Source organism: Peromyscus eremicus, chromosome 9 (genome assembly GCF_949786415.1).
Source record: "Peromyscus eremicus chromosome 9, PerEre_H2_v1, whole genome shotgun sequence".
Lineage (NCBI taxonomy): Eukaryota > Metazoa > Chordata > Mammalia > Rodentia > Cricetidae > Peromyscus > Peromyscus eremicus.
The window spans coordinates 106,913,667-106,941,157 of NC_081425.1; the positions used below are offsets into that span (position 1 = coordinate 106,913,667).

Genomic DNA, 27,491 nt, shown 5'->3' on the forward strand with positions numbered 1-27,491 from the left:
ATTAGTCCTCAGACCATAATGAAAATCAAATAAATCATTAACAGCAAGTGGAAATCTGCTTGTATCCACATATTAGAATTAATGCTATTTGTATGTGGTTTATGGTCATCCCACCATGCACCTTTTTCCAGTGGGAAGACAATAGAAGCAAACACACACACACACACACACACACACACACACACACACACACACACGCAAAGGTCACTGACATAACAGTACTCATTGAGTAAACTGTTTATACAGTACTAGAAGTCTGGAAAGACTTCATTGCAACTGTAAATACAGCATCATCACTAACAAGGACTTCCCCAGGTCCAGTCCCAAAGCTGTGGTACCGACCAGACACCACTGGAGGTTTTGCTAAAATTCAACCCTTACAAGCAGGCCAAAGATGTGATACTTCTGATACCCATTTGATTGCAATGGACCAGTGAGGATTCCAAAGCTTTAAAAAATAAAGTAAATAAACACAAATTAAAAAGGGCCAGAACTCTAGCACATGGCTGATTCCAAACCCACATTTCTTCAAGCCTCAGGTGGATTTTGCTTATCAAATAATTCCTGTTCTCCTTCACGAAGCAGTCAGCATTTGTTACATGGAGCAAGCCAATGAATTTCTACAAATTTTCTGTTTTCTAGCACATCAATGAACACCACACTCACACACACACACACACACTCAAATACAACACAATACATAAACACACACTATACATACATACACATTTCCATTGTCCAGTCATCTGTTAGAAGTCATCATTTTTTAATAATTTATTTTATTTTTATGTGCATTGGCATTTTGCCTGCATGTATGTCTATGTGAGGGTGTCAGATCTTGAAGTTACAGGCAGTTGTGACCTGTCATGTGGGTACTGGGAATTGAACCTGGGTCCTCTGGAAGAGCACCGCTGAGCCATCTCCCCAGCCCTGGAAATCATCTCTTCTTACCACCTACATACAGACCTATCTTGGGCCTGTTGTGCTCATAACTTTAAAGATGGTCCCTCCCACTACTCCATTGGAAAGGATGGTCTAGAGGAGAATGGATTGACTCTCATGAACCTTTAAAATCAAGCCACAAGTGACAGAATAACTGTGGACACTGGGCTTGTGGGAAATGAATTCATACACTAGTTTATTGGCTTATGATATGGCCTGCCGTTGATAGTTGGGTTAAACTTAAAAAAATGATCAGCTAAGGCAATTGCATTCCATCTTCCAGGGTGTCAGATGAGAATCCTGGTTAGAATAAACAAGAACCAGACAGAATATGTGGACAGGGAAAGCAGCTCAGTGTCTGAAATACTGCAATGATCGCCACCTTGCTAAAGGACTCTTGCTGCTTAGGTCACTGAACACTGAGCTATGAGCCTGGGCCTATTTCAGCCCTTAACTGTTATTTTGATAAGGGTTCTCTTCTGTTACTAGCTGGTGAGAATGTCCATACTATACCTCTTCAACATTTCACTCAGTTTATTTGAGTTAATCTCTTTTCCAACTAAGACTAACAGCTTAATATATACTTCTATGGAGTCTTTACAATTCTTCATAACAGATTTCATGAAGGCCCGTGTTCTCTAGAATTCACTCATTCATCCTCCAGTCTGTCTCTCTCTTCCCTCCTTCTCTTGCTTCTTCCATCTAATACTGAGTAGCCCCCAGGGCCTGGGAGCTATAGAAGGATTAGCAGATGTTCTTGGAGTCAGTCCTTCTGTATACCAAGAGCTGCACTACATCTTTAAAATGAGCAGATGAATATGATCACAGTCTGCTTTGGCTAGAATGCAAATTCACCACTGAGGAGTATGCTGTAAACCTCCTTAAGAAGTCAGCATCTCCCAACAATGCCTCCTATCCATGCTGACACCCAAATGAAAAAATAATTCATTACCCAGTTGGGGCTGGGTAAGAAGGGAAATGGAATGGTCCAAACAGAGGAACTGACATGTTAGAAAGCCACCTGCTTAGCAAGAAATCATCACCAGGGCCTCTGAATGGCCAAATGTCCAAGAAGTGAAAAACATGTACAGAGCAAGAAACGGGCTTCAGATAGAAGAGGGAAGGGTGATCTGGACTCCCTCCTGTGTGCCTGTTTGTTTGGGTGATGAATTAGTCTCAACTTTCTCTTTTGTATGTCTCTGCATGTGTGTATGTGTACTTGTCCATGAATGGTGTGTGTGTGTGTGTGTGTGTGTGTGTGTGTGTGCGTGCATGCATGTGGGAACCAGAGGACAATCTTGTATATTTGTTTGTTAAGCATCATTCACATTTATTGATTTATTTACTTCTGAGACAGGATCTCTCCATGGCCTGAAACTCATCCAGTTAGGGAGGCTGATTTGATTGAAGAGCAAGCCCTAAGGATCCTCCTATTTCCAACCCCCATTGTTGGGATCATAAGCACATGCTACCATGCCCAGCTATATCCATGGCTTCTGGGATCAAAGTGCAGAACAAGCACTTTACTGACTGAGTCATCCTCCAGGTCTGATCCTCCCTCACTCTTGTAACTTCTGAGGAGTCTGAAGCAGAGGCTAAAAGGGGGAGGCTGTTTAAGAAAGAAGGACTCAGCCCTGTGGGGAGCAGAGCTCAAGCTCACATACCTCAGACCTCAGCACATCCTCCATCCAGCAGCCCTCTGTGATTGGAGTCACCATCAGAAGCACCCGTCACTGTCAGGACACTCACCCACTCACTCACTGTGGACACACATTATTTCTTTTAAAATTTCTGACACTGTGGAAGGCATGCAAGGGGGGTTCTCTCCATTGTTCAGGTGAGGAAACACTCTCACAGGAAGGCTAAGCTAACACAGGGAACTACTGGGGACATGCACCTGTGGTTGACAGGCTCCAGAGAGGAGGCAAGGAGTAGGCGAGGGAAGGAGTGAGCCAGGCCAAGGAGGTGGCGGCAGTCTTGGACCCTGACTAACTAATAGTCAGGCGTTTTTTTATTTATGCAGAATTCAGTAAACATGGATAGATTCATGTTGTTTCAAAACATAGATCATTTCATTTTTGTTTTTGGACATGTGTTTCACTTCCACTTCCATTTAGTCATCACTGATAAACCATGACAGAACAGAGTTATCTTTTACAATCATTTTTCTCAAGTTTAATCATCATTGGTAAACAGTTATCTTTTATAACCATTAGTACTCATCAACCCCATAACCCAATTTTTAAGAATCTAGAAGCATATGATAGCCTGTTCTGGGACTGGCAGTTCTGTGGCTTCAAGGATGCTAGACGTTAAGAAAACCTCCAAACCAACCCTGGCAGACTGCCATGTCCTGAGCAGTGTATTAACTCTTTTTTTTTTTGTTGTTGTTGTTGTTTTTTGAGACAGGGTTTCTCTGTGTAGCTTTGCGCCTTTCCTGGAACTCACTTTGGAGACCAGGCTGGCCTCGAACTCACAGAGATCCGCCTGCCTCTGCCTCCCAAGTGCTAGGATTAAAGGCGTGTGCCACCACCGCCTGGCGTATTAACTCTTAATGGTCAGAGTGCTCAAGAAAAATCCTCAGGCCAAAGCTGCTGCAGTTAGTATTCAATTGTGGCATAATACAATTTTTTACATTTCTTTTTTCTTCATAGAATTTATTTATATTCTTAATCCTGGCATTCTTTGGCTTCTTGGTCATATGACACCACTGTGGCCTTGCACCAGCTAACTTTTCTAAGAAAGAGAGTTCCTGACACCTCATTCTTTTATCATCCTTCCACACCATCCTTTGCCCATCAATATAAGTCTCTATGTCTAATTTTGTTGCTGTATGTGCCACATAATCGCCTGAGTGTACAGTGAGAAGAGGCTTGTAATCTGATCTTTGGCCAACTCCTCTAGCCCACCAAATTTTGTTGACTTTTTAAAATTTACTTTGTTTTAATTATCTTGTTCTTAAGTAAGTGCAGGGGCAGATGTTTCAAGAATATCTCATAAAGAGACTTCTGACTTGTGTATGTGTGTCACAACCTCCAAGGCATCAGGAAGACCTTCAAGTAGATAAGGATATCTCCCTAAAAGAGGGAGGGGTAGTATGCTCAGGACTTTCCTAGGGAAGCTTAGAAGCAGTACTCCTGGGAGAAGGCATAAATGATTTCCCATCAACCCAATACCCTTAAATAGTACAAATATTAAAAGTCCCCCAAATATGCAACGTGTGGAGATGAAGACCAAAAGTGACATGGCGGCCATCACATGGCTCAGCTTTGCTGGATCTGTGTCAAGCAGCTGTGCGGGCCTTGTGACTTTAGCCATTCTCATCAGATATGGCTGCACCAGGGATCAAAGATACACGCACAAATGCAACAGAAGTGAAGTACAGCCTATAGAAGATAAAGACATTAGGAAGGCCATGGTCCTGCACACATCTACTCTGCATATCTAGAAATTTAAAAACTAATGCATGACTATTTTCCTCCTCACGTTATACCTGTGATAGGGACAGATTTGAATCCTCTTGAGAGAATTTCACTCTCTTATTCTTCCTTGTTCTGATGGGCCCTTATGCCAGCAGCCTCAGTAAACTCAGAGAAGCCTTATGTGCTGAATTCTAGGGTGCTGCTGTGCATTATGCATGCATCCATTCATAGTCCAACTGAACACAATTTTGACAGAGGTGAGGTTATAATTAAATACATGTTAACTTAGCATTAAGTACATCAGACCCTTAATGGAAGACTGCCACTCTGGATTTCGATGTTTTACATTATCACTCTTCATCTTGCTTATATCAGAGGGAAAAGGGAGTTGCTTATTGTATGCAAAACAAAAGGATGACAATAAAATGTGATTAGATTGTTGACTTTATAATGAAAGACTTTTGTGGACATTTTATGTGAAAAAAAATGATTTTAAATAAAATTTGCTTACTTAACTAACAATGAGCAGAAATGAAGCCAAATATGAAAGACAACAGATATCTATTGAATTTTCTCTAAAAGCAGACATTCCTTGGAACTTTCAGAAAAGGTCTCAATTATATATCTTGATGGAAGTGATAAAAAACACGAAGTACGATAGCAGTGGCTTTTAAGTCTTCTCTGAAACTTTGGGACTGGAGACACTGAGGGCCTGCTGCATGGGAGGAAGAAGACTGTAGCATTTAGAGAGATACAGTTCGAGGGGAGGCTGGCAAGACTTGGCTTTGGCATTTCCAGGGGCTTTGTTCTCGATGAGTTAGTTAGCATCCCTGAGCCCCAAGGTGAAATGATGTCATACAAAACAACATGACACATGAGATGTATCTTCATCTGAAGCTTGCAGAGGAGTGTGATTATCTTTCTCTTACTCATATAACATCATTATATTACATTCTGTCATAGGTACCGATTGGTTGTCACCAGTAGCAGGAGTTATGTGTGTTGTCTCTTGATAGCAAGAAAGCAGACACAAGTGTGATATTTCTTGGAGAATATAGCTTAGAATTTAGCTTCAGGAATGGAAATTATATAAATGCTAGTATGATCATCTAAATAGACCACATGCATATCTGGATTGGGTGGCCTCATCAGGAAGGTGGAGGGGCAGAAACAAAAATTAGAAAGAAATGTGAAGTCCAGAGTAGTAGACATGTTATAGCGAAATTAGAGATGGATATCAAAGAATAAGGATTAGAGGAATCTGGCAAGTTGATTCCGTAAGGGCAGACTCTGGAGATACAGCATAATGCTAGAGGACTAGTCAAGCCACACAGAGTAATGCTAGAGGACTAGTCAAGCCACACAGCAGTATTAGAGGGCTAGTCAAGCCACACAGAGTAATGCTAGAGGACTAGTCAAGCCACACAGCAGTATTAGAGGGCTAGTCAAGCCACACAGAACAGTGCTAGAGGGCTAGTCAAGTCACATAGAATAGTTCTAGAGGACTAGTCAAACTACACAGCATCACCAGGGGAAAGTAGTCCTTCAGGACTGCTCCAGCAGCGCTAGTATTTGAAGCATTATTGTGTCTTGAGCAACACGAACATGTTGAGTCCACTTTCCACTTCACATGAATTCCATGGTGCAAACCCAGAGTTTATAAATAGCAGAAGAAATAATGTGTTTATGTTTACACATGTTGAGAGAGAGAGAGAGAGAGAGAGAGAGAGAGAGAGAGAGAGAGAGAGAGAGAGAGGAGGAGGAGGAAGAGGAGGAGGAGGAGGAGGAGGAGGAGGAGGAGGAGGAGGAGGACTATTTGCAGTATTGAAGTAACAAAAAAGAAAGACCAGTAGAAGAAAGGGTAATATGTGCATAGCTTTTGAAAATATAAAAACTGGATAAATTAAAAGTATTTTTATAACATTTCCAAACAGTGGGTTAAGAGATTTACAGCATATAATTTCTCATCCGGGAATAAATGAAACAGACTACCAGAGTCAGGTCTTTGTTTTGAATCTCTGGTTTTGAAGGGTTTGTAAAAGTCCCCTGACCTTGTTTAAGTAGAGATAAAGGATGGGGAAGTCTTTCCCAGGGACATTTGAGAGTGGTTAAGGCTTTTCCCTCCATGCTTTTCTGAGCTATTAAGACTTTAAATTTACCTCATCCACAAGCTCTCCATAAGGAAAGAATGTATGAAGTGCATCTTCCCCTTAAGGCAATAAACCCCAAAGTAGAGGATGCCTTTGGATGCCAACCAATTCAAATGGTCCATCCATAGAAAAAAAAAAAACACTTAACATGAGTTCCTAAGAATCACTCACATGTATAACTGTAGACAAGTGATATGTCTGCAATTTTGATTTTCATGACTTTCCTGCTCCACTCTCTATCACTGACTACCAAGTTGCATCTTGTAAAAAGAAATCACTATTTATATTTCAGTTGTATATACTGTTATGCTTCCTTCTATGTTCATATAACACACACGCACACAGACACACACACACACACACACAATTTTCTTTTTGTAAAGAGTATGTTGTGCTGTGCAAGCACCCCGCACATCTGATAGAACACATCATTTACACACTGATTAACAGAATGAATATTGTTCCTCTCTGTTTAAGGTTTTAAGAAATATTTAAAAAGGAAGGAAATCTTACTTTCTTTCTTTTCTATTTTTAAGAATTCTTTTGAAAGAGAATCTCACTTTGTATCCCAGGCTGATCCTCCTGCCTCAGCCTCCTTAGTGCTTGGAGTACAGTTGTATACCACCATGCCTGGATTCATTTTTTGACATTTAATAATTGTATCAATGAGGATTATAGGCCTCAACCTCCATGTGAATGAATATTAAGTTAACTGATTGTAAATGAATATTAAGTTAATTGATTATCTTTAATGATAGTATCATTTACACAAATTACACATTGAGATATTTTTCTACATGGATTTATTAGTTGTTTCCACTCTTTACAACTGCAAATGATGTTGCAATAGATGCCATTGAACATATTGTTGTGGTTTAGATGTGTATGTATCTTCCAACATTTACATGTTAAAACCGAATCCCCCAAATGGCAGTATTAGATGGGACATGAGTCACTCACAAGGAAAGAGCCCTCATAAACAGCATTAGTGCCCTTACAAAGGGCAGATAAGGACAGAGAGAAGGTGCCATCTGTGAACCAGAGTGTGAGCCCTTGCCAGACACAGAATCTGCCAGCCTGTGATTGAAACTTCCAGCCTTCAGAACTATGAGAAAGAAATCTCTGATGTAACAGCTATGCAATTTAAGGCGAATTATTATTAAAAAAAAACATATTATAAAAACAAAAGTGGACTATGGGACATATACTTCTATATGGACTTTTATTTCTGTGAGATAAATGCTGAAAAGGATTATAGTTTAAAGATTGAAGACTCAGCCTCAGAGCTACTTTCTATCACTTTGTCAACTTCTACAGAAACAGAGAACCTGGACTATTTTAAGTACTCTGTCATTACCAATGGACAGTGTTTCAGATCACTCGCTGTTTACCAAGTGTTCTGAATGGGGCTAGTGAAAGATACAGAGATGAGACAAACTCCATTGTACTAGGAGAGTGCACTTCCACCTGATGTTACTGTCACCAGGCTCCACATGCCAGGGTCCTCATACAGGTGGGTACTGTCTCTTCCTCTGTCCAGTACTGTAATCCTGCACTCTCAAGAAAAACAACCTATAGTAAAATGAAATACAGTGTGATGCTTCTCACGAATAAATGAATCAAAAGTAACAGAATCCCAGAAATGGAGTAAATCACTCAGTTTGGGGGTCAGAAATGGGGGGAGGGGGTATGAGACACACTTTATTGAGAAGTTAACATTTCAGCTGAGAAAAAAAAAAGACAAACATCTTTCCTAGGCCTATAGTGTGAAAAGTGAGATGTAAATGTTCACAGAGCTAAATAACAGTGCCTTTGTGTTCTGAAGAGACAGCGTGTACCCAAGCGCAGTGTTTCATCAGCACTGGCACATCTGAGAATCACCTACAGGGGCTTGTTCAGAATGATGGTTGACAAAAAGCTTCCTCTTGCTTCAATTCAGTGTCTAGAAAGCTGTGATCTAAGCAAACTCTCAGACTGACCAGGCTTTGAAATTTATCAACAGAAACCTTGTGACTAAGGGCAAAAATTAGTTTAAGAATGAGTGATACTTCAAGTCAATGACAATGTGGGATAGTTACAGGTTGTATCAGAAAGTGGCCTCAGGTTCCTGAGCTTTGGGGTCAAATAAGCTGGCGACTGGAGCACTGTTTGATTTTTAAGAAGCCACTCCTTCACAAGAAGAGCTGGGTGGATGGCTAAGTGAATGAACGCAGGGGGAGGTTAAGGAAGACAACTAAAAGATTTTCAGCTGCGAGAATAGCATAGCTTGTTGGACTTGGCAACAAGGAAAAAAACAAAACCAACCAAACAACAGCAACAACAAAGCAATACTAAGACTGGCAGAGTCTTTCAACAGATAAAAGCCCTTGCTGCCAAACTTGACAATCTGAGTTCCATCCCAGAAATCTACATAAGTGGAATGAGAGAACTAACCCTCATATTGTCTTCTGACCTCCACATGTGCACAATGGCCTTGGTGTACACACACACACACACACACAAAAAAAAAAAAAAATGTAAAAGGAAAACAGTATCAGAAGAGCCAATTGAAAGCTGGAGCCTTCTTAAAGAACTTTCTTGAAGAGGTTAAACTGATTATCCCATCAGGCACTGTTGTTTAGATCAGTGCACAGGGCAGGTGCGATCACTGAGACTATGATATAAACTTGTATTACACTCTCTGGAGTAGTGACGCATGTTTATATCATAGTCAAAATTTGTAGTCAAATCCAGACACATGCTTTGTCTCTACCTCTGAAGCCCAGAACAGGCTCTTACATAATTTCCTAGCTAGTCAGTGTTAGCGCCTGTGATTAATGCCACATGACGGGCTTTGAACTTTCTGTTCAGATGGTTTCTCTAGCCTTGCAGAGCTCTAGCAAGAAGAAATGTGTGACCCACAGACTTCACTTCTGATAACTATCATTCCAGCCAACAACATTGCCATTGCCCCATGAGGCCTCATGAGGAACCATTTTTGTATCTTGCTCCTGTCTACAGACAAATTACCATAGGACTCTTGAGGTAGGTATTTAAAACAGAAACACACCAGAGGAGCTATATAACTTCCCACAGCCCAACCCTGGAAGAAAGCTGATTAAGCATTCGCCTGGGAAAAGCCAGAAGAGTCTAATAGGAGTCTTCATGGTAGAGAAATGATACTAGGGAAGTCCTGTCTACTATAAGCTCACTAAAGCATCCTGGAGTCTCCCTCTAGCTGGAGCTTCCAGCAGAGCAGTGATCTCAGAGCTGTGAGTATCCCCGTCCAGAACAGACGCTGTTCCAGTGCTGACCAACTTTTCCAGCTTGGACAAGTCCTCCCAGCTCTCCAACAGCATTCCTGGGTACCAACCCCGCATGGGCTCAGGCTCACAGGGGTCCAGGGCAGAGGCCAGAGCGCCCAGCAGTCTTCTCCTTCACCTCCCACCTCCCCCCCCCCCGCCCCCGCCTCCCCCACCAGCCCCTGCTGGCCAGCTTGTTTCTAAGGGAAGTGATTCTGGCTCCTGAACAAATGCATTCCCATTCCCTCTGGAATCCTAGTGTGACCTCCACCCTACCTAGCAGTCCCGGAACAGCATCTCGGGAGCAGGCAGGATTGAAGGAGGCTGGACCCCAGGCTGTGAATAGACCTGGGCAGAGAGCGCCCCACTTGACCTCTTTCCACCTGGCAGCTGCTGCCTCCCAGCTACTCACCAACTCCAGAGCTCGCAGGAAGGCAAGGGGTTCTTTCAATGCCCGAAAGGTGCCCGCCGAGGCCAGCTACAGATGAATAAGACAAGAAGATAAAGAAAAAAGTATGAACGGAGAGCTGGGGACACCTGCCCCCGGCCGTTCCCCAACCCTAGGCCAGCAGCTTTGCCTGTCCTGTTCAGTTTTACCTGGCTCACAGGGTCCATGGCTCGCCCTTGCTATGTCTTCTCCCGCACCGATTCCCTGAAGGGATGAAGTTCGTCTGACAGCGGTCGCCAGGGTCAGAAGCCACTTCAGGCCGCAAGCAGCTGACCCGAGACACAGGAGGGGAGCGCCGGCTGCTGGTGCCCGCTCGCTGAGGCTGGGCTGCGCGCTGTGCGCTCCCGGAGCTAGCACTGCGGGAGGCAATCGGAGCTGGAGAGGGGTGGGCGGGGCAGAGTGGGCAGGGGAGCAGCAACAGGGGAGGAGAGAGAGCCAAGCAGTCAGGGCCAGGCTATCATTGGCCAGCAGCACGCTCCACGGGGGAGGGCGCCGGGTGGGCTAAGCACAACCCGCTCACATTGGTCCAGGCCCAGCGCGCGCAGCTCTGGGCTCCGGGGAAACTTTGGGGCTGTTGGCTGGCAACAGTAGGCTAATATCCTCAGCAAAAAGGCTGTCCGCTGCAAGAGGCTTCCAGTAAGAAAAGAAGACCCACTGTCAGGGGAGACATGCACTCACTCTGATGACTTCTCTATGACAAAGAAACCATCGATCACTGTAGTCATTACCCAAAGCCTGCATGGAAAGGCTTCCTTGTGGCTAGATTATTTCAGAATCTGGGGTCTGAAGTCACTGCTTCTTCCCCTCCAGGAAGCAGGGGTTGGGGAGGAAACTGGTGTGTAGACTGGAGAGTGACTTCGATGGTGAGAGAGAGGGAGGGCTGGAGAGAGAGAGAGAGAGAGAGAGAGAGAGAGAGAGAGAGAGAGAGAGAGAGAGAGAGAGAGAGAGAGAGAGAGAGAGTGTTTGTGGGAGAGAGGTATCAGCATAGAGTGCTCCAACCGGAATCAACTGATCTTGACTATAGCACCGGGTACCAGGCAGGTAGGTCATCTTCCTGACCATGTGTGAGGTCCATAGCAAATTCGCCCTGTTTTAAAAGTAGAAAACAGGTGATTAGAACCAGCACGTGAAGGACTAAACTGGTGTTGAACTTAAAGGACATTTCAAGCCTATATACGGTCTCTTTTTAACTACATGTCAATCCCCTAAGTGCACCCCCCTAAAATAATGATAGATAAGAAACAGTTTCCACCCCAACCAGAGTCAAACTCTGCTTAGAATTTAATGAGAAGTAGCTCACCCCCACCCCTTAATGGGTCAACCTTGCTGAATATAATAAACAGCAACAACTTAGTTCTGTCAATCAAGAAAACACCTTGCTAAGAGCTTGACAGACATCATTTCATTAAATATTCTTAAAACACCCACGGGTTAATAGTAATATTCTCAGTCTTGAGGTGAGGAAACTGGAGCTTGCTGAGGCGAAGTGACCTGCTCAGTGTTGTTCAGCTTGCAGGCAATGAGCCAGAGCTCAAGTAAAAACAGAGACACAGAAAACCTGGAGGAAGGAGAAGACAGGAAAGAGGGAGAGAAGGGCGCAAATCCATCACCTTATGCAGCCCTTTCTTCTCCCTTTGGACTGGATTCTACATATGAAGTGGTCTCCCAGCAACACAGAGAGTCCATCTGTTTACTACGAAGATTTGCCAAAAAGGCTTGGAGTGTGTGGAAATATGTGAGGGGTGTATTTAATATTTAGGAGTGGAGAAAATAAATATAGAAAGAAATATTTTGCAATCTATAAGAATAGACCTCAGCCCAAAATTGGGTGAGAAGAGGCTTTTAAGAGAGACACCTCCAACCCCGTCAATGGATTTTTATTAAAGAACAACTAGAAATCAGAAGAGTGGGAACCCCAACAGGCCAGTTGCGCCATCTGCAGCCACAGCTTTGTTCCTACTGCTCTTCCTACATGCAGATAGCCTCTAAAACAGTGGAAACAATTGTTGAAAAAGAAGCCTCTATGCAACTACAGGGTGTGTGGAAGAGGCAGAACATAATCGGTTATTTAGTACTTAGTGTCCTGAATTGTATGTTTATGAACACATGAATGAACCTGTTTCTTTTCATCTGTGAAATAGAACACACAATACTGAATATTGACTGTGGCTAGGCATTATGAGGACTTAAGTAGATTTTGTAGATAGCCTGCATAGGACAATATCTCATATTTCAATTCTCTCAATAATTGAATCTTCCCAAAAGCAACCATGAACATATAAAGGTCCAGACTGTAGCACTCACCATCCACTCTTAGGATGCCTCTTCCTTTTTGGTCCAGGAGTAACCATGTGACTTCCAGAGACAATATGTATTTTTTCTGAGGATAAATTTTGGGGGAGAAGTTTGGAGAATTTTATATAATCAACTCTTTGGCTTATTTCTTAACACTAAATGATGATGAATATCATTTCTTCATAGAGATTGGGGAGACAGTTTTGTGGTAGAGCATTTTCCTGGCATATGCAAGGGCCTGGCTTTGGTCCCTAGATTACCAAAAGCAGGGCGGGGAAGAAGAGTTATATAAAGGCACCATTGATGGTCTGGGTTCCCACACAAGGCTGATGTAGAACAGAGCTGCAACTGAGCCTTGGTAAATATGAAGCTGAATAAGGAATGCTTTGGGAACTCTAAAGAACTGAGATAGTAAAGGGTTTTGCTGTTATTGTTGTTACAATTAACCTTGGCTGATTAAAACGATTTCACACAGTGAAGTAGGGAAACCCAGATTCCACATTAGGTCAGTTTGACCTTATTGTCTCTGCATTCTAAAACATTATCTTTGCTCTTCTAATTGTCAATGAGCCTAAGGGGTACAATATCTCCTGTTAGTGATAGTAATTGTCCTGATAGTATCAATTGAGTTTCTGCTACAGGTAGACTGTTGCACTGTTCCCTGTATTTCATTTAAGCCATCTCCCAGCCTGCTCTCCTTCTCTGCAGATAGCATACCAAGCCCTAGGTAACTTGCATGAGTTCATCTATAAATCTGAATCTCTAGACAGGGAAAGATTATGTACTTATGAAATATTTATGATTTGCAGATCATTTGAGTCAAGAACCTGGCACTAATGAAGGATGATTACTGTACCTATTCTCTCAGATCTATGGTGATATTTTATTTGTGCTGAAATGTGATTTTATTTGTATGTTAATAAATAAAGTTGCCTGGGGATCAGAGCTATAAGCAAGTCATTTAGCAGAAGTCTGATGGTGGTGGCACACGCCCTTAATCCGATCACATGGCAGGCAGAGTCTCTGTGTGTTCAAGGACACATCCAAGTGGTGACCTGAACCTTTAATCTCAGTACAAACCATAGAAACCTGGAGGTCTGTATAGACAGGCAGTGACAAGGAAATCATGTGGTTGGGTTCAGAGCCAATGAGAAGGTAGAATAGAAAGGCAATAAAAAGACAGGTCACACTGGAGAAGGTCTCTCTCTCAGGGGAAGGACAACAGCAAGTGGTAAGCTAAAGGCTAGTGCTCTGATCTTTTGGGCTTTTAACTCTGTATTTGGCTTTGTGTTTCTTATTTAATAAGACTGTTTAGAATTTCATCTACATTTGGTGCCCACATGGCAAGAATTCATTAAAAACCATTGGTGACCTCACAGGCCAGGTTTTTCAAGGCCTGGCTTGGCCACAGTTTACAGGCCCCAGGCCCTGCTGGAGCTACCCGTCCAGCTGCATGCAGTCAGAGCTGCACTTGACTGTAGCTACAGCAGCTACATGCAGCTGCAGCTGGAGCTGCTTGCTGGCTAATCATCAACTCATGTGGTCAGAACTTAAGGAAGCTGGAGCTCAGTCTAGAATCAGCTCAAGCGGGAGCATGTGGCTAGATTTCAGCTTTTAGCCAGAATTCGTGGCTATGCTTCTCTCTCTCTCTCTCTCTCTCTCTCTCTCTCTCTCTCTCTCTCTCTCTCTCTCTCTCTCTGTGCAACCATGCTAGGTAGCTGTTTTGAAATTCCCTCGGATTTCTACTGTTCTACGCAGATTTGGTAAATCAATTAAGATATCAGATATTTTAAAGGGAAAAACTACTTAAAAGAGAAAATTTTTTCCACATTAAAAATTGGGTAATATCTGTACAACAGAAGGAAATTGGTCTTTGTTGGATAAAATATTAGCCAGTCTGAAAATGGAACAATTACATGGGAGGATTAATGTTGATGGGATATATGTAACATCATTTATGCATATCATTAGTTTACTGTAGTGGGTAGACGTTCCATTTTGGCATTCATCATAATAATTCACATAGTGCTCAAATACTGGTTTAATAGTAAGAACAAAGATGAGTCATTATTGAGACTGATACAGGCTTTAAAAAATAGCAATGAAAGCTTACATAAAAAGATTCTTTCTTTGGAATCTGCTAACCAGGATTTACAAAACAGGCTTGTACCCAAAATTGATTTTATTGATAATAAATATGAATATTTAATGGATAGAACACTAACTCTCCAGAGTGAAGTTGTGGCTACTCAGACACTATATAAGTTCTGTGGGATGTTCTGTATGGCAAATGTGTTGCTGATTAGTCAATAAATAAAACACTGATTGGCCATTGACTAGGCAGGAAGTGTAGGCGGGACAAGGAGGAGAATAAAGCTGGAAAGTGGAAGGCTGGGTCAGAGAGACACTGCCAGCCGCCACCATGACAAACAGCATGTGAAGATGCCGGTAAGCCACGAGCCATGTGGCAAGGTATAGATTAATGGAAATGGATTGATTGAAGCTGTAAGAACAGTTAGCAAGAAGCCTGCCATGGCCATACAATTTGTAACCAATATAAGTCTCTGTGTTTACTTGGTCGGGTCTGAGAGGCTGTGGGACTGGCAGGTGAGAGAGATTTGTCCTGACTGTGGGCCAGGCAGGAAAACTCTAGCTACAAATGGCGTCCAATGTGGTGGCAAGAGTTTCCACCTGAAAACTGAGAAAAAAGATTCTAAAACGGAGCTAAAAACAGCTTCCTAATTGTCTCTCTCAAATGAGAGGCAGCTGTGGGTTTGAGCTACTGGCGGGTTCCTAACATGCTTGCTCGATCTGCCGCCGTATGGTGAGAATGAGGCCTCTGCAAGTGGCACATTAAGCTGCATGGTGGATTTAGCCTTTGCTGGTACAAAGCAAAGAGATTTCTGGGCTACATGCTGCTTGGATAGAGGCATGGACCCACGATGGCTCCCAGAGCTGGCGGTAAAAGTACCACCGCCATGTTGGGAAGCTGAGGTGGACAGAGCCAGCAGCCACAGCTGCTGCAGTTTAAAGCAGTAGATTCACAATAAGACAGATTCAGATGTAATAGTTTACAATGTGTGTAAAAGATACGTAGGCTTGAAAGAGACAAAAAAGGTGATATATAGAGTTATAGAAACAAAAACATAGTTTTAAAAAATAAAGTCTTTAAAGAGACAGTAAAATTAATATAAAAAATAAGCCATGTAAAGATGAATATTACACAGAGAATCTGGATTGTGTTGTCTTTGGGATTTTTAACTGCAGAAAAACATTTGATTGTAAAAGCTGTTGAGTTATGCCAAAATGTATATTTTAAAGATACCTTGACTTCAAAATTTGAATGTAAGGATATGTTACTTTGGAAAAGAGACTCTGCTTTTGTTCCCACAGAAAGCCAGAGGCTATGGGTTTGTTCCAGATTAAGATACATCAGGTTTGACCAGCCAAGACCCCCTGAAAGGTCTCTGATGACACCATGGCCCAGATGATCCAACATCTGGAATGGTTTCAAGGCAACTGGCTCAGACGATACAGCCTCATGGACTACTCCATGATCCTAAAATTTTCTTTGTGTCCCCATAAGATACAGCGCCCCCCTCCAGCAGGAAGTAGCAAAAGAAGCTACACCCAAATTTCCAAATTATATGTAATTTTACTTTGTTAAGGTTAAAACCTTCCTTTTTGAAAAAAAAGGGGGGGGGAAGTGCTGTGGGATGTTCTGTATGGCAAATGTGTTGCTGATTAGTCAATAAATAAAACACTGATTGGCCATTGACTAGGCAGGAAGTGTAGGCGGGACAAGGAGGAGAATAAAGCTGGGAAGTGGAAGGCTGGGTCAGGGAGACACTGCCAGCCACCATGATGACAAACAGCATGTGAAGATGCCGGTAAGCCACGAGCCATGTGGCAAGGTATAGATTAATGGAAATGGGTTAATTTAAGCTGTAAGAACAGTTATCAAGAAGCCTGCCATGGCCATACAGTTTGTAACCAATATAAGTCTCTGTGTTTACTTGGTCGGGTCTGAGTGGCTGTGGAACTGGCAGGTGAGAGAGACTTGTCCTGACTGTGGGCCAGGCAGGAAAACTCAAGCTACATATAAGGAAGAAAGATTACCATTAATTTATAAGATAAGGTCCATGGAATCATATGTTTCAGAAGAACATAAAAACTTCCATGATTCCATGAGAAATCTGGAGTCCCTTGCAAGAGAGGAGGTTCACTCCCTAGAACAGACCCTAGGTGCTAATTTGCAAGCCCTGGAAGAAACTCTCAGTAAACATGACAAGGGACATAATAAGCAGAAGGGCAAGACCATACAGGTTGAAACATCTCCAAATGGCTCTCATACAATGGCTTATCCTGTCATCATCCATGAAAAGCCAACAGATGATACACACTCTGAGCCATATATGACATATACATTACAACCAATTTCAACAGGAGACTTTAAAAATATAAAGGAAGCCATAGTTATATATGGGATACACTCCACATATGTAAGACAGATGTTAAATTTGTGGTCTACCTCACATAGAATCATTCCAGATGACTAGCGTCAGTTAATGTCAGCTGTTCTAGAATATAGTCAGCAGTTACAAAGATAAGCTGAAAAAGCTGGTTGAGAGAAGAGGCAAGAAATTTAGAACAACAAAGTAAACTCGGAGGCTTGAGATCTCACAAGATCAAATACTTGGTGAGGGATGTTTAGCTGACAGGAATGTACAAGCCAGTTATGATGAGCATACAATATCCCTATGCTGTACAGCAGCTCTAAATGCTTGGGAAAAAATTCCAGAACCTGGAAAACCAACTGAGGTATACACAAAGTTATTTCAGGGACTGCACAAACCCTTTGCTGATTTTTTACAAAGGCTGAACACAGCTATAACAAAAGCTATGTCAGATAAAGAATTAAGAAAAGTATTAACTGAGTCCTTGGTGTTCGACAACACTAATGTAGAATGCAAAAGAATACTTACACTGTTGAAGGTCAGATCAGCTCCTTTGGAAGAATGGATTCAGTATACTAATGGTGTTGAGTCTCTTAACTACAGTAATGAGGCTTGGATAGGAGAGACAAATCCCAGAGATGAAAGAAGGCCCTGTGGTACCAAATGTTTTAAATGTGGTACACCAGGTTATATAAGTAAAAACTGTACATGGGGTGTTCCTAGAGTTAATACTACTTCTAGAAATAGCCCAAACAGGAGACCCCAACCTCCTGGATTATGTAGATGTGGCAAAGCTAACATTGGACCAGTAAGTGCAGATCAAAAATAGATATACAAGGCAACCCTTTACTGGTGGGAAACGCCTCAAGGAGCCTCTTGCAGGCCCCCAAATCAAACGTGGTACAAACATTTCCAGCCACTGTGGAAAAAATTCCTCTCTAGGACAACTGCCTAATGTAAAAACCGATACTATAGTGGATGATAAAACAGCTCTGATAGATGAATCACAATTTCCAAAGAACACAATAAAACAAATATTTTGACAGACTTCCATAAATGAACAAAGACCAAAGATTAGAATTCGAATTAATGGCCTGGTTCTGGAGGGCCTGATAGACACAGGTGTGGATGTAACTATAATTACACCAAAATCATGGCATCTGAATTGACCTCTTCAAGAGGTAGATGTCCAACTTCTAGGGATTGGAACCCTATCTTAGATAAAACAGAGTTTGAAATGGGTTGAATGCATAGGGTCAGAAGGACACAGAGGAAGGCTGAAGCCATATGTAGCAAATGTAGCAGTAAATCTTTGGGGCCAAGATCTGTTACAACAGTAGAATACTCAGATTAAAATTCCTACACTCTCAGAAAAGGAATACAGACCAATGCATGTTTCTAGGAATAATATCATCGCATGCTATAAAAATCAGGCACCAACCATTCAGGCTGTTCACAAACAGAGCACAACTGCTGTTGAACTCTCAGAAGTACCAACTGCCTTACCTTTAAAATGGCTAACTAATAAACCTGTCTGGGTTGGACAATGGCCTTTGACAAAAGAGAAGCTACCAGCTTTAGAACAGCTGGTTCAAGAGCAGTTAAATGCTCAACACATTGAAGAATCTACCAGCCCTTGGAATTCTCCTGTATTTGTTATTAAAAAAAGTCTGGTAATTAGAGAATGCTGACAGATCTGAGAGCTATTAGTAAAGTAATTCAGCCAATGGGCTCCCTATAGACTGGGATGCCCTTGCCCTCTCTGCTACCCAAAGAATGGCCTATAATAGTTATTGATTTAAAAGACTGTTTATTTACCATACCCTTACAAGAAAATGATAGAGAAAAATTTGCCTTCACACTACCTAATTATAACAATTTCCAGCCAGTCAAGAGATATCAATGGAATATCTCTCCCACAGGGAATGTTAAACAGCCCTACCTTGTGCCAATACTTTGTGCAAAAACCATTGGAGATAATTCATGTAAAGTTTCCACAATCCATAATGTATCACTATATGGATGATTTCCTATTAGCTGTTAGACACATTAGAAAGCATGTTTGAAGAAGTAAAAAAAGTTTTGCCTCACTCGGGACTGCAAATTCCTCCTGAAAAAATACAAAGAGGAGAGTCTATTAATTACTTAGGATATAAGATAGAACTACAAAAAATTAGACCCTAAAAGGTACAACTAAGGAGAGATCAATTGAAGACTCTTAATGATTTTCAAAAGTTGTTAGGAAGCATTTCCAACTTACTGAGTATCATGGAATACTCAAAGATGGACTACAAAATTTGGCTAATACTCTAGAAGGAGACAAAGAATTAAATAGTCCAAGAGAATTATCAGCCAAAGTTGAGAAGGAATTGGGTCTAGTAGAAAAGACAATTTGAGAAGCACGTGGATCCAGAACTTAAACACATTTTTGTCATATTCCCCTCCAGACATTCCCCCACAGATATTTTGAGGCAGAGGGAAGATATTATATTGGAATGGATATTCCTACCACGTAAACCAAATAAGAACTTAAAGACTTATGTAGAAAAGATTTCTGATTTGATTCAAAAAGGTAAATTAAGACTTTGCCAGTTAACGGGAATGGACCCAGCAGATATTGTAGTACCTTTATCTAATGAGGAAATTTCATCACTATGGAAAGATAATGAATACTGGCAGAGAGCCTGCAGTAACTTTTGGGAGAGATTAATAACCATTATCCCAAAAGCCAGAGAACAGAATTCATAAAGAAGACTGAGCCGGGCGGTGGTGGCATACGCCTTTAATCTCAGCACTCGGGAGGCAGAGCCAGGCAGATCTCTGTGAGTTCGAGGCCAGCCTGGGCTACCAAGTGAGTTCCAGGAAAAGGCACAAAGCTACACAGAGAAACCCTGTCTCAAAAAACAAAAAAAAAAAAAAAAAAAAAAAAAAGAAAGAAAGAAGACTGAATGGGTCCTTCCTCACATTGTGTGACAAAAGCCAATTTCTGGAGTCCTCACATTCTATATTGATGCAAATAAATCAGGGAAAGCAGGATACAAATTAGGAGACTTAAGTAAAGTGGTACAAAGTCCATACAACTCTGTACAAAAGGCAGAACTGTATGCCATTCTTATGGTACTGATGGACTTCACAGAACCCCTCAATGTAGTCACTGACTTTCAATATGCAGAGAGAGTTGTTTTACATATTGAAGCTGCTGAATTTATTCCTGATAATACAGAATTAACTTCATTATTCATACAATTGGAGGACATCATCAGAAAAAGGGAATATCATATATGACACATATCAGATCCCATACAGGTCTGCCAGGACCTCTAACACAAGGCAATGATGAGATTGATCAGTTACTAATAGATAGTGTGCTAGAAGCCTAAGAATTTCATAAGAAACACCATGTAAATAGCAAAGGTTTGAAGAAGGATTTCTCTATCACTTGGCAACAAGCTGAGGATATTGTGAAAAAATGTCCTACTTATTCCTTCTATAACCAAACTTCATTACCTGTAGGGAGCAATCCAAAAGGTATACAAAGAAATGAAATTTAGCAGATGGATGTGTTTCATTTTGTGGAATTTGGAAGATTAAAGTATGTACACCATACCATTGTCACCTTTTCAGGATTTTAGTGGGCAACTCCTATGAGTTCTGAAAAGGCTGATTCTGTGGTTACACACCTATTAGAAGTTATGGCAATCATGGGAATACCTGTACAAATTAAGACAGATGATGCCCCCAGCATATGTTGCCAATAAAATGAGACAGTTCTTTGCTTATTATTACAATATAAAGTGTGTTACAGGTATACCACACAATCCCACAGGCCAAGCAGTCACAGAAAGATCCAACTGAACTTTAAAGAATATGCTAAATAAACAGCAATAGGTAACAATGACTCCTATATATAGATTGCCTTTATTAACCTTGAATTTTCTCAATGCTGATGAGAAAGGAACAACAGCTGCAGAGAGACATTGGACGACAGACAAAACTCCTGAACTAAGCCAACTGGTTTATTTCAAAGATGTTTTGACCTCAGAATGGAAACCTAGATATGTCTTACGTTGGGAAAGGGGTTTTGCTTTTGTTTCTGCAGAAGAAGAAAAGCTATAGATACCAACAAAATTAATAAAAATTTGATTTGAACAGGAGAAACCCCTTGATGAGAAGTAAAAGCTTATCCACCAATGTGACATCTCTATAAGTTGTAAGAAAAATTTAACAATCAAAGGTTGGGGTAGGTTCTGATTTTGTCTTTCCAGGATAATGGAAATACCCAACTTCCAGAAATCATAAGGCCTTGAATATCCAGATGTCTACAGCAGAAAGAATCTATTGGTATCAATCTACACAGGGTAAAATCTGACTGTCTAATATCTATATCTCTATCAATCTAGAAAAGTTGTGGTTCTAATTCAATTACAAACCAAGCTGGCTTTGGAGATGGAATTGGCTCACTCCTTCTCTAAACCCAAGCATATTGCTAAAAGAAAAGTTTGAGAGATTCTTCAGTCCCATATCAGAAGAGCCCTCTGGTGTGGGACAGAAGGAAACCAGTAAAAAGGGACCATTGTCTTCAAGATTCTAATTCTCTCCATGCTTACTCTTGATTTCTCGGAATGCTTTCTTACATGTCATGTCATCTTTCAATCCAAACTTTCCATTTTGATAAAAAAATAAGTTTTTCCAAAAGCAATCTTTGAAGTCTCGAGATGGAAGATGGGGCCCCAACAACAACAACTCTACCCAATCCAGAATGATGCTATAGTAATCATCATCATACTACACTTCTTGCCAGAATTTCAGACAATCTTACCCATTACTCTGAGACTTGCTGTGGAATCTACAGTTAGTCTAACTGTGATTTAACTATCTGAGCTTTTGTACAGTACCCAAAAGAGATACCATCACCCCCTAAACAGCAGGAAGCAATTCTAAGAAAACAACACCCCTTCTCCCTAAGGTTTCATATTTCTCAGGGTTATGGATGATGGTTATAGGGTTGGGGGTGGAAGAAAATATTAGACTCAGTATTCTTAAGAAAAGAAAAAGTGTCTCAAAAAAGTGGGGGAAGAAGAAATGAAATGGATAGGTATAAGATATTATGGTAGATTATTGTATATAATAGTAAACAAATTTAGTAAAATAGCAGCCTTAGATAATTTGCACTGTACTTTGCACTGTTATGGATTCTTATATGTTGATACAAATGTAAACTATTTTTATATTCCTGTTTAAGATAATTTGTATATTGGTATAAATACAGAACTATATTTGTTATAATGTACATATATTTCTACTCTTATTTGAAATATTTGTATATTGATACAAATGTAAATTTATATCTGTCATACTGTATGCATGTTCTACTTCTGTTTAGGATATTCTGTATATTGATATATATATTTAAGATTATTATCATATTGCATATTGCACTATACATTCCTACCTCTGTTATAAATATCTTGTGTATTGTCACAGTTTTGAAGTCATTGTCCTTTACCATACATTTGCTTATAGACTTGTTTACATGAAGCCTTAGTCCTTAGGTTATTTCGGTAGATAAGACTTATAGATTTATAGTCACCTATGCTTGTCATCTCTATAGTTAGTTAGGTTATCCAGATTTACAGATACATAGGTCGGATGAACAGGTAATCTTCAAACACTTCATAGACCTAGAGAATATGTCATTTAAATAACTTAGAATTCTGTTGATGTGAGACACAATTGCTCCTGGCAACACCAATTTGATACCAAGAGAACACTGGGCTTCTAAGACATTTCCATTTGGAAGTTTGTCTTCTTGGCACAAAATGGCCTATTGGGCAAAGAACTGCCCTTGCCTCAACCGCTGACAGCACAAATGCTGTCCTTCTGGACTAGCAGGACACAAGGAAAAGTGACTTCTGAACTTTTCCAAGACAGGGTAAGATGGTCTCTCAGAAATCCTGCTTCTGAAAATGGTCTGTCAGAAACGCTAGGCCTGTAGCCAATTTGAATGCACCAACAATGCTGAGAATCATTAGGTGACTGTCCAGGCTGCCAGCTGTCTCTGTCTACTCTTACAAGACTCCTGAAAGTTGCTTGCATCCATCTTCCATTTCTCAGGTATCATTATATTCCTTCTCAGGTCTTTGATGGGATTGAAGACTAGCAGTTATAGTTACAACTTAGTGTATATACATATATATATATATATATATATATATATATATATATATATATATATATATTATCTTAGATAGAACTTATTAAGTATTAGATTTAGGTTCTTTAGGATAGGACACCTTTTGGAAATATCTTTGTAACATGCCATTTACCTATACTCCAGACTTCTCTGGATTTTAATATGCATCTCTTGTTTGATATTGTTCATGTTGGTTGTAGTTCCATCTTTTCTAGGTCATTATCCCTTATTACTCCTGGACAATATTTGATAATTATTCCTATTGTATATAATCTTGTATTAGGTTAGAACCTTCTTATTTAGACAAAAGGGGGTAATGTAGTGGGTAGCCGTTCCAGCTTTGACCTGGAAATACCACCCCCTTTGAGGCTTCGGTAACTGTCACGCCTACAAAGCAGAGCTGAGAGAGGACTCCTGAAGACCTGGGATCTGGATGGGGGAGCTCTCTTGGTTCTTGGACCATGGGCGCTGGAGGTAGACCAAGCAGAGCTCTCCAGAGAACACTGCCGGACTGAGCTGCACCTTTCCCAGACCCTGTAACCTATCCCTTCACTTGTAAGTTACCCCCACAAAATAAACCTCCCTTTTAACTACATGGAGTTGCCTTAATTCCCTCAGATTTCTACTATTCTATGCAGACTTGGTAAATCAATTAAGATATTAGATATTTTAAAGGGAAAAACTACTTAATAGAGAAAAATTTTCCACATTAAAAAAATGAGTAATATCTGTACAATAGAAGGATATTAGTCTTTGTTTGATAAAACATTAGGCAGTCTGAAAATGGAACAATTATATGAGGATTAATGTTGATGAGATATATGTTACACCATTTATGCATATCATTAGTTTATTATCCTTATTTTACAATTTAAAAAGATAGTCAATTTAAGTGTCATGATAAAAAGCTTTAGAAAAACCTATTAAAATGAATTATAGAGCCGTCTCATTCAGATTCAGACAGAAGAATTTAAGGGTGAAATTATTTCAGAATTGGATTATAAGGTTATAGAAAGAAAGCCTGTTTTCAAACAATCAACCTTAGTTTATCCTGTAACTGTACAGCAGCTACCTGATCAAGTGAATGTACAAACTAATTGGACTCCAGTTGAAATGTTAGATTTAAGAAGGTTTAAGGAGGCAACACTATCTTATGGCATGCATTCCCCATTTGTAAAGCAAATGTTAAACTCCTGGTTAACTTGTAATAGGATTATCCCTGAAGACTGGAAGGAACTTGTAACTGCTGTCCTGGAACCTGTAGCACAGTTGCAGAGATGCATGTGGTTCAGAGATGAGGCTAAAATCATAGAAAGTCAGTGGAGGGCTAGAGGTGTGGAAATCTCCCAGGATCAGCTTCTTGGAGAAGGCCAATATGCTGAAATACAAAGACAATGTTTACATGATAACCAAACCCTAATTTTATATTGAATGGCAACCATGAATGCATGGGACAGAATTGAGGAAGCAGGAAAGAAAATTAGTCATTCACAAAAGTTATACAGGGCCCAAAAGAATCCTTCATGGATTTCTTACAAAGACTGTCTTCAGTAGGAAATAGAATGGTCCCAAATTCAGAAGCTAGCCAGATAATAATCGAATCTTTGGCTTTTAAGAATGCAAATGCAGCATGCGAGAAAATAATCAGGCCGTTAAAGGCAAGATCTGCACCCTTGAAGGATTGGATTAGAGACACAATTAATGCTGAGTCTCATGGCCATGATGATATGTAGATAGGATAAGCAATTTCAAGAAGTTTGAGGAATGTCAGATGTTTTGGATGTGGAAAGCAAGGACATTTGAAAAGGAGCTGTAAAGAGGACATTCCTAGAAACAATGTTTTTTCAAGGAGCAATGGAACAGAATGCCCTTTCCTCCAGGAGTATGCAGAAGGTGTGGTAAGGGTAAACACTGGACCAACGAATGTAGATCAGCAAGGGACAGACAAGTTCATCCTTTGCCTCGGTCCTTGGGAAACTCGCAGAGGGGCCTCATGCAGGCCCCCACAGCAAATCCAGTTCAGACCTTTCCTGCCATCATAGAAGATACACCTACTCAGAGCAATTAAATAACCAAATGCCTATTAGAATAAATCATGCTGGTCGGGATGATGAAACAGAGAAAATAGAAAATTCAGGAGAAACCATAAAGCAAATTTTTTGGCAAACTTCTGTAAATAAACAAAGACCAAAATTAACAATAAGAATAAATGATATTTTGTTGTCTGGTCTAGTAGACACAGGTGCTGAAGTGACCATAATTGCGCCAGAATTTTGGCATCTGACTTGGCCTCTTCAGGAAGTAAACATTCAGCTGTTAGGGATTGGAACATTATCTCAAGTGAAACAGAGTGCAAAATAGTTTGAATGTATAGGTCCAGAAGGACAAAGAGGAAAATTAAAACCATATGTGGCTAACATAGCTATGAACTTATGGGAACAAGATCTGTTACAACAATGGAATACTCAAATTAACATCCCTCTAATCTCAGAAACAAATAATAAACTAGCACATGTTTCTGAGAGAAATATTAGAAGGTATTATTCTAAGGAGTGGTCACCAGCCATCCATATTATACAAGAACAAGGCACAACAACTGATGATCTTCCAAAGACACCAACAGCTCTACCTTTAAAATGGTTAACAGACAAGCCTGTATGGGTTCAGCAATGGCCTTTAACAACAGAGAAACTTCAGGCTTTAGAAGAGCTGGTAGAAGAGCAGTTAAATGCTCAGCATATTGAAGAATCAACCAGCCCTTGGAATTCTCCTGTGTTCATTATTAAAAAGAAGTCTGGTAAATGAAGAATGGTAACAGACCTTAGAGCAGTTACCAAAATAATTCAGCCAATGGGCTCTCTACAGTCTGGAATTCCTTTGCCTACTCTGTTACCTAAAGGATGACCTCTTATAGTTATCAATTTAAAAGACTGTTTCCTTTTAATACCCTTCCAAGAAAAAGACAAAGAAAGATTTGCCTTCACAGTGCCTACTTATAATAATTCTCAACTGGTTAAGAGATATCAATGGCGGGTCCTCCCACAGGGATTGTTGAATAGTCCAACCCTGTGCCAATATTTTGTACAACAGCCATTGGAAGTGATATATAAAAAATTTCCTAAATCTATAATTTATCATTATATGGATGATATTTTACTAGCTGACACAAATGCAGATACTTTAGAAAGAATGTTTAAAGAAGTAAAGAAAATTTTGCCATGTTGAGGATTACAAATTTCTCCTCAAAAGATATAAAGGGGAGATTCTATTAATTATTTAGGATATAAAATAGGTCTACAAAAAATTAGACCCCAAATGGAACAAATTAGGAGAGATCAATTATGGACTCTTAATGACTTTCAAAGATTATTTGGAGACATTTCTCATCTATGAACTATTGTTGGGATAAAAAATGATGAACTGAGTAATATGTTCAAACCTTAGAAGGTGACAAGGACTTAAATAGTCCAAGAGAATTATCACCTGAAGCTGAGAAAGAATTGACCTTGGTAGAAAAGAAAGTACAGGAAGGACACGTGGATTGGGTCCATCCAAAGCTGGATTTCATTTTGGTTATTTTACCCTCTAGGCATTCTCCTACAGGAATTTTAATGAAGAAGGAAGATATTATATTGGAATGGATATTTTTACCAAATAAACAGAGTAAAAAATTTAAAACTTATGTGGAAAAAAATCTCTGACTTGATTTTGAAAGCAAAATTTAGACTTCGTCAATTAGCAGGAATAGACCCAGCAGAAATTTTCATACCTTTAACTAAGGAGGACATTGAAAAATTATGGGCAGTAAGTGAACCTTGGCAAAGAGCTTGCAGTAATTTTTTTGGAGAGATTAACAGTAACATCCCAAAAGAAATAGAATTGATCTTATAAAGAGAGCTGATTGGATTTTGCCTTGAATTGTATAGGAAACACCTGTATCTGGAGCTCGTACATTTTATACAGATGCAAACAAACAAGGAAAGGCAGGTTACAAATCAGAAAATTTAAGTAAAGTGGTTCAAAGTCCTTATAATTAAGTTCAAAAATTGGAACTATATGCTATCCTGTTGGTATTAATGGATTTTTCAGAACCTCTCAACATAGTAACTGACTCTCAGTATGCTGAAAGAGTGGTCTTACATATTGAGACTGCAGAATTTATACCTGATGAGTCAGAATTAACTTCACTATTGATTGTTATAAGATATAATCAGGAATAGGAATCATCCTTTATATATAACTCACATTTGATCCCATACAGGTTGGCCAGGCCCTCTAGCACAAGGTAATGATGAGATTGATA

General features: G+C 40.3%; 1 protein-coding gene across 1 annotated transcript in view; it reads right to left on the minus strand.

The window, feature by feature from the left end:
* Positions 1-10,410, minus strand: part of Synpr (synaptoporin) — a 352,659-nt gene extending 342,249 nt beyond the window's left edge. The window contains exons 1-2 of the mRNA XM_059274572.1: positions 10,393-10,410; positions 10,208-10,273 (exon numbers count right to left, since the gene is read on the minus strand). Of these exons, the coding sequence (XP_059130555.1) occupies positions 10,208-10,273; positions 10,393-10,410 (84 nt within the window). The remainder of the gene's footprint in view (positions 1-10,207; positions 10,274-10,392) is intronic.
* Positions 10,411-27,491: the final 17,081 nt, after the last annotated feature.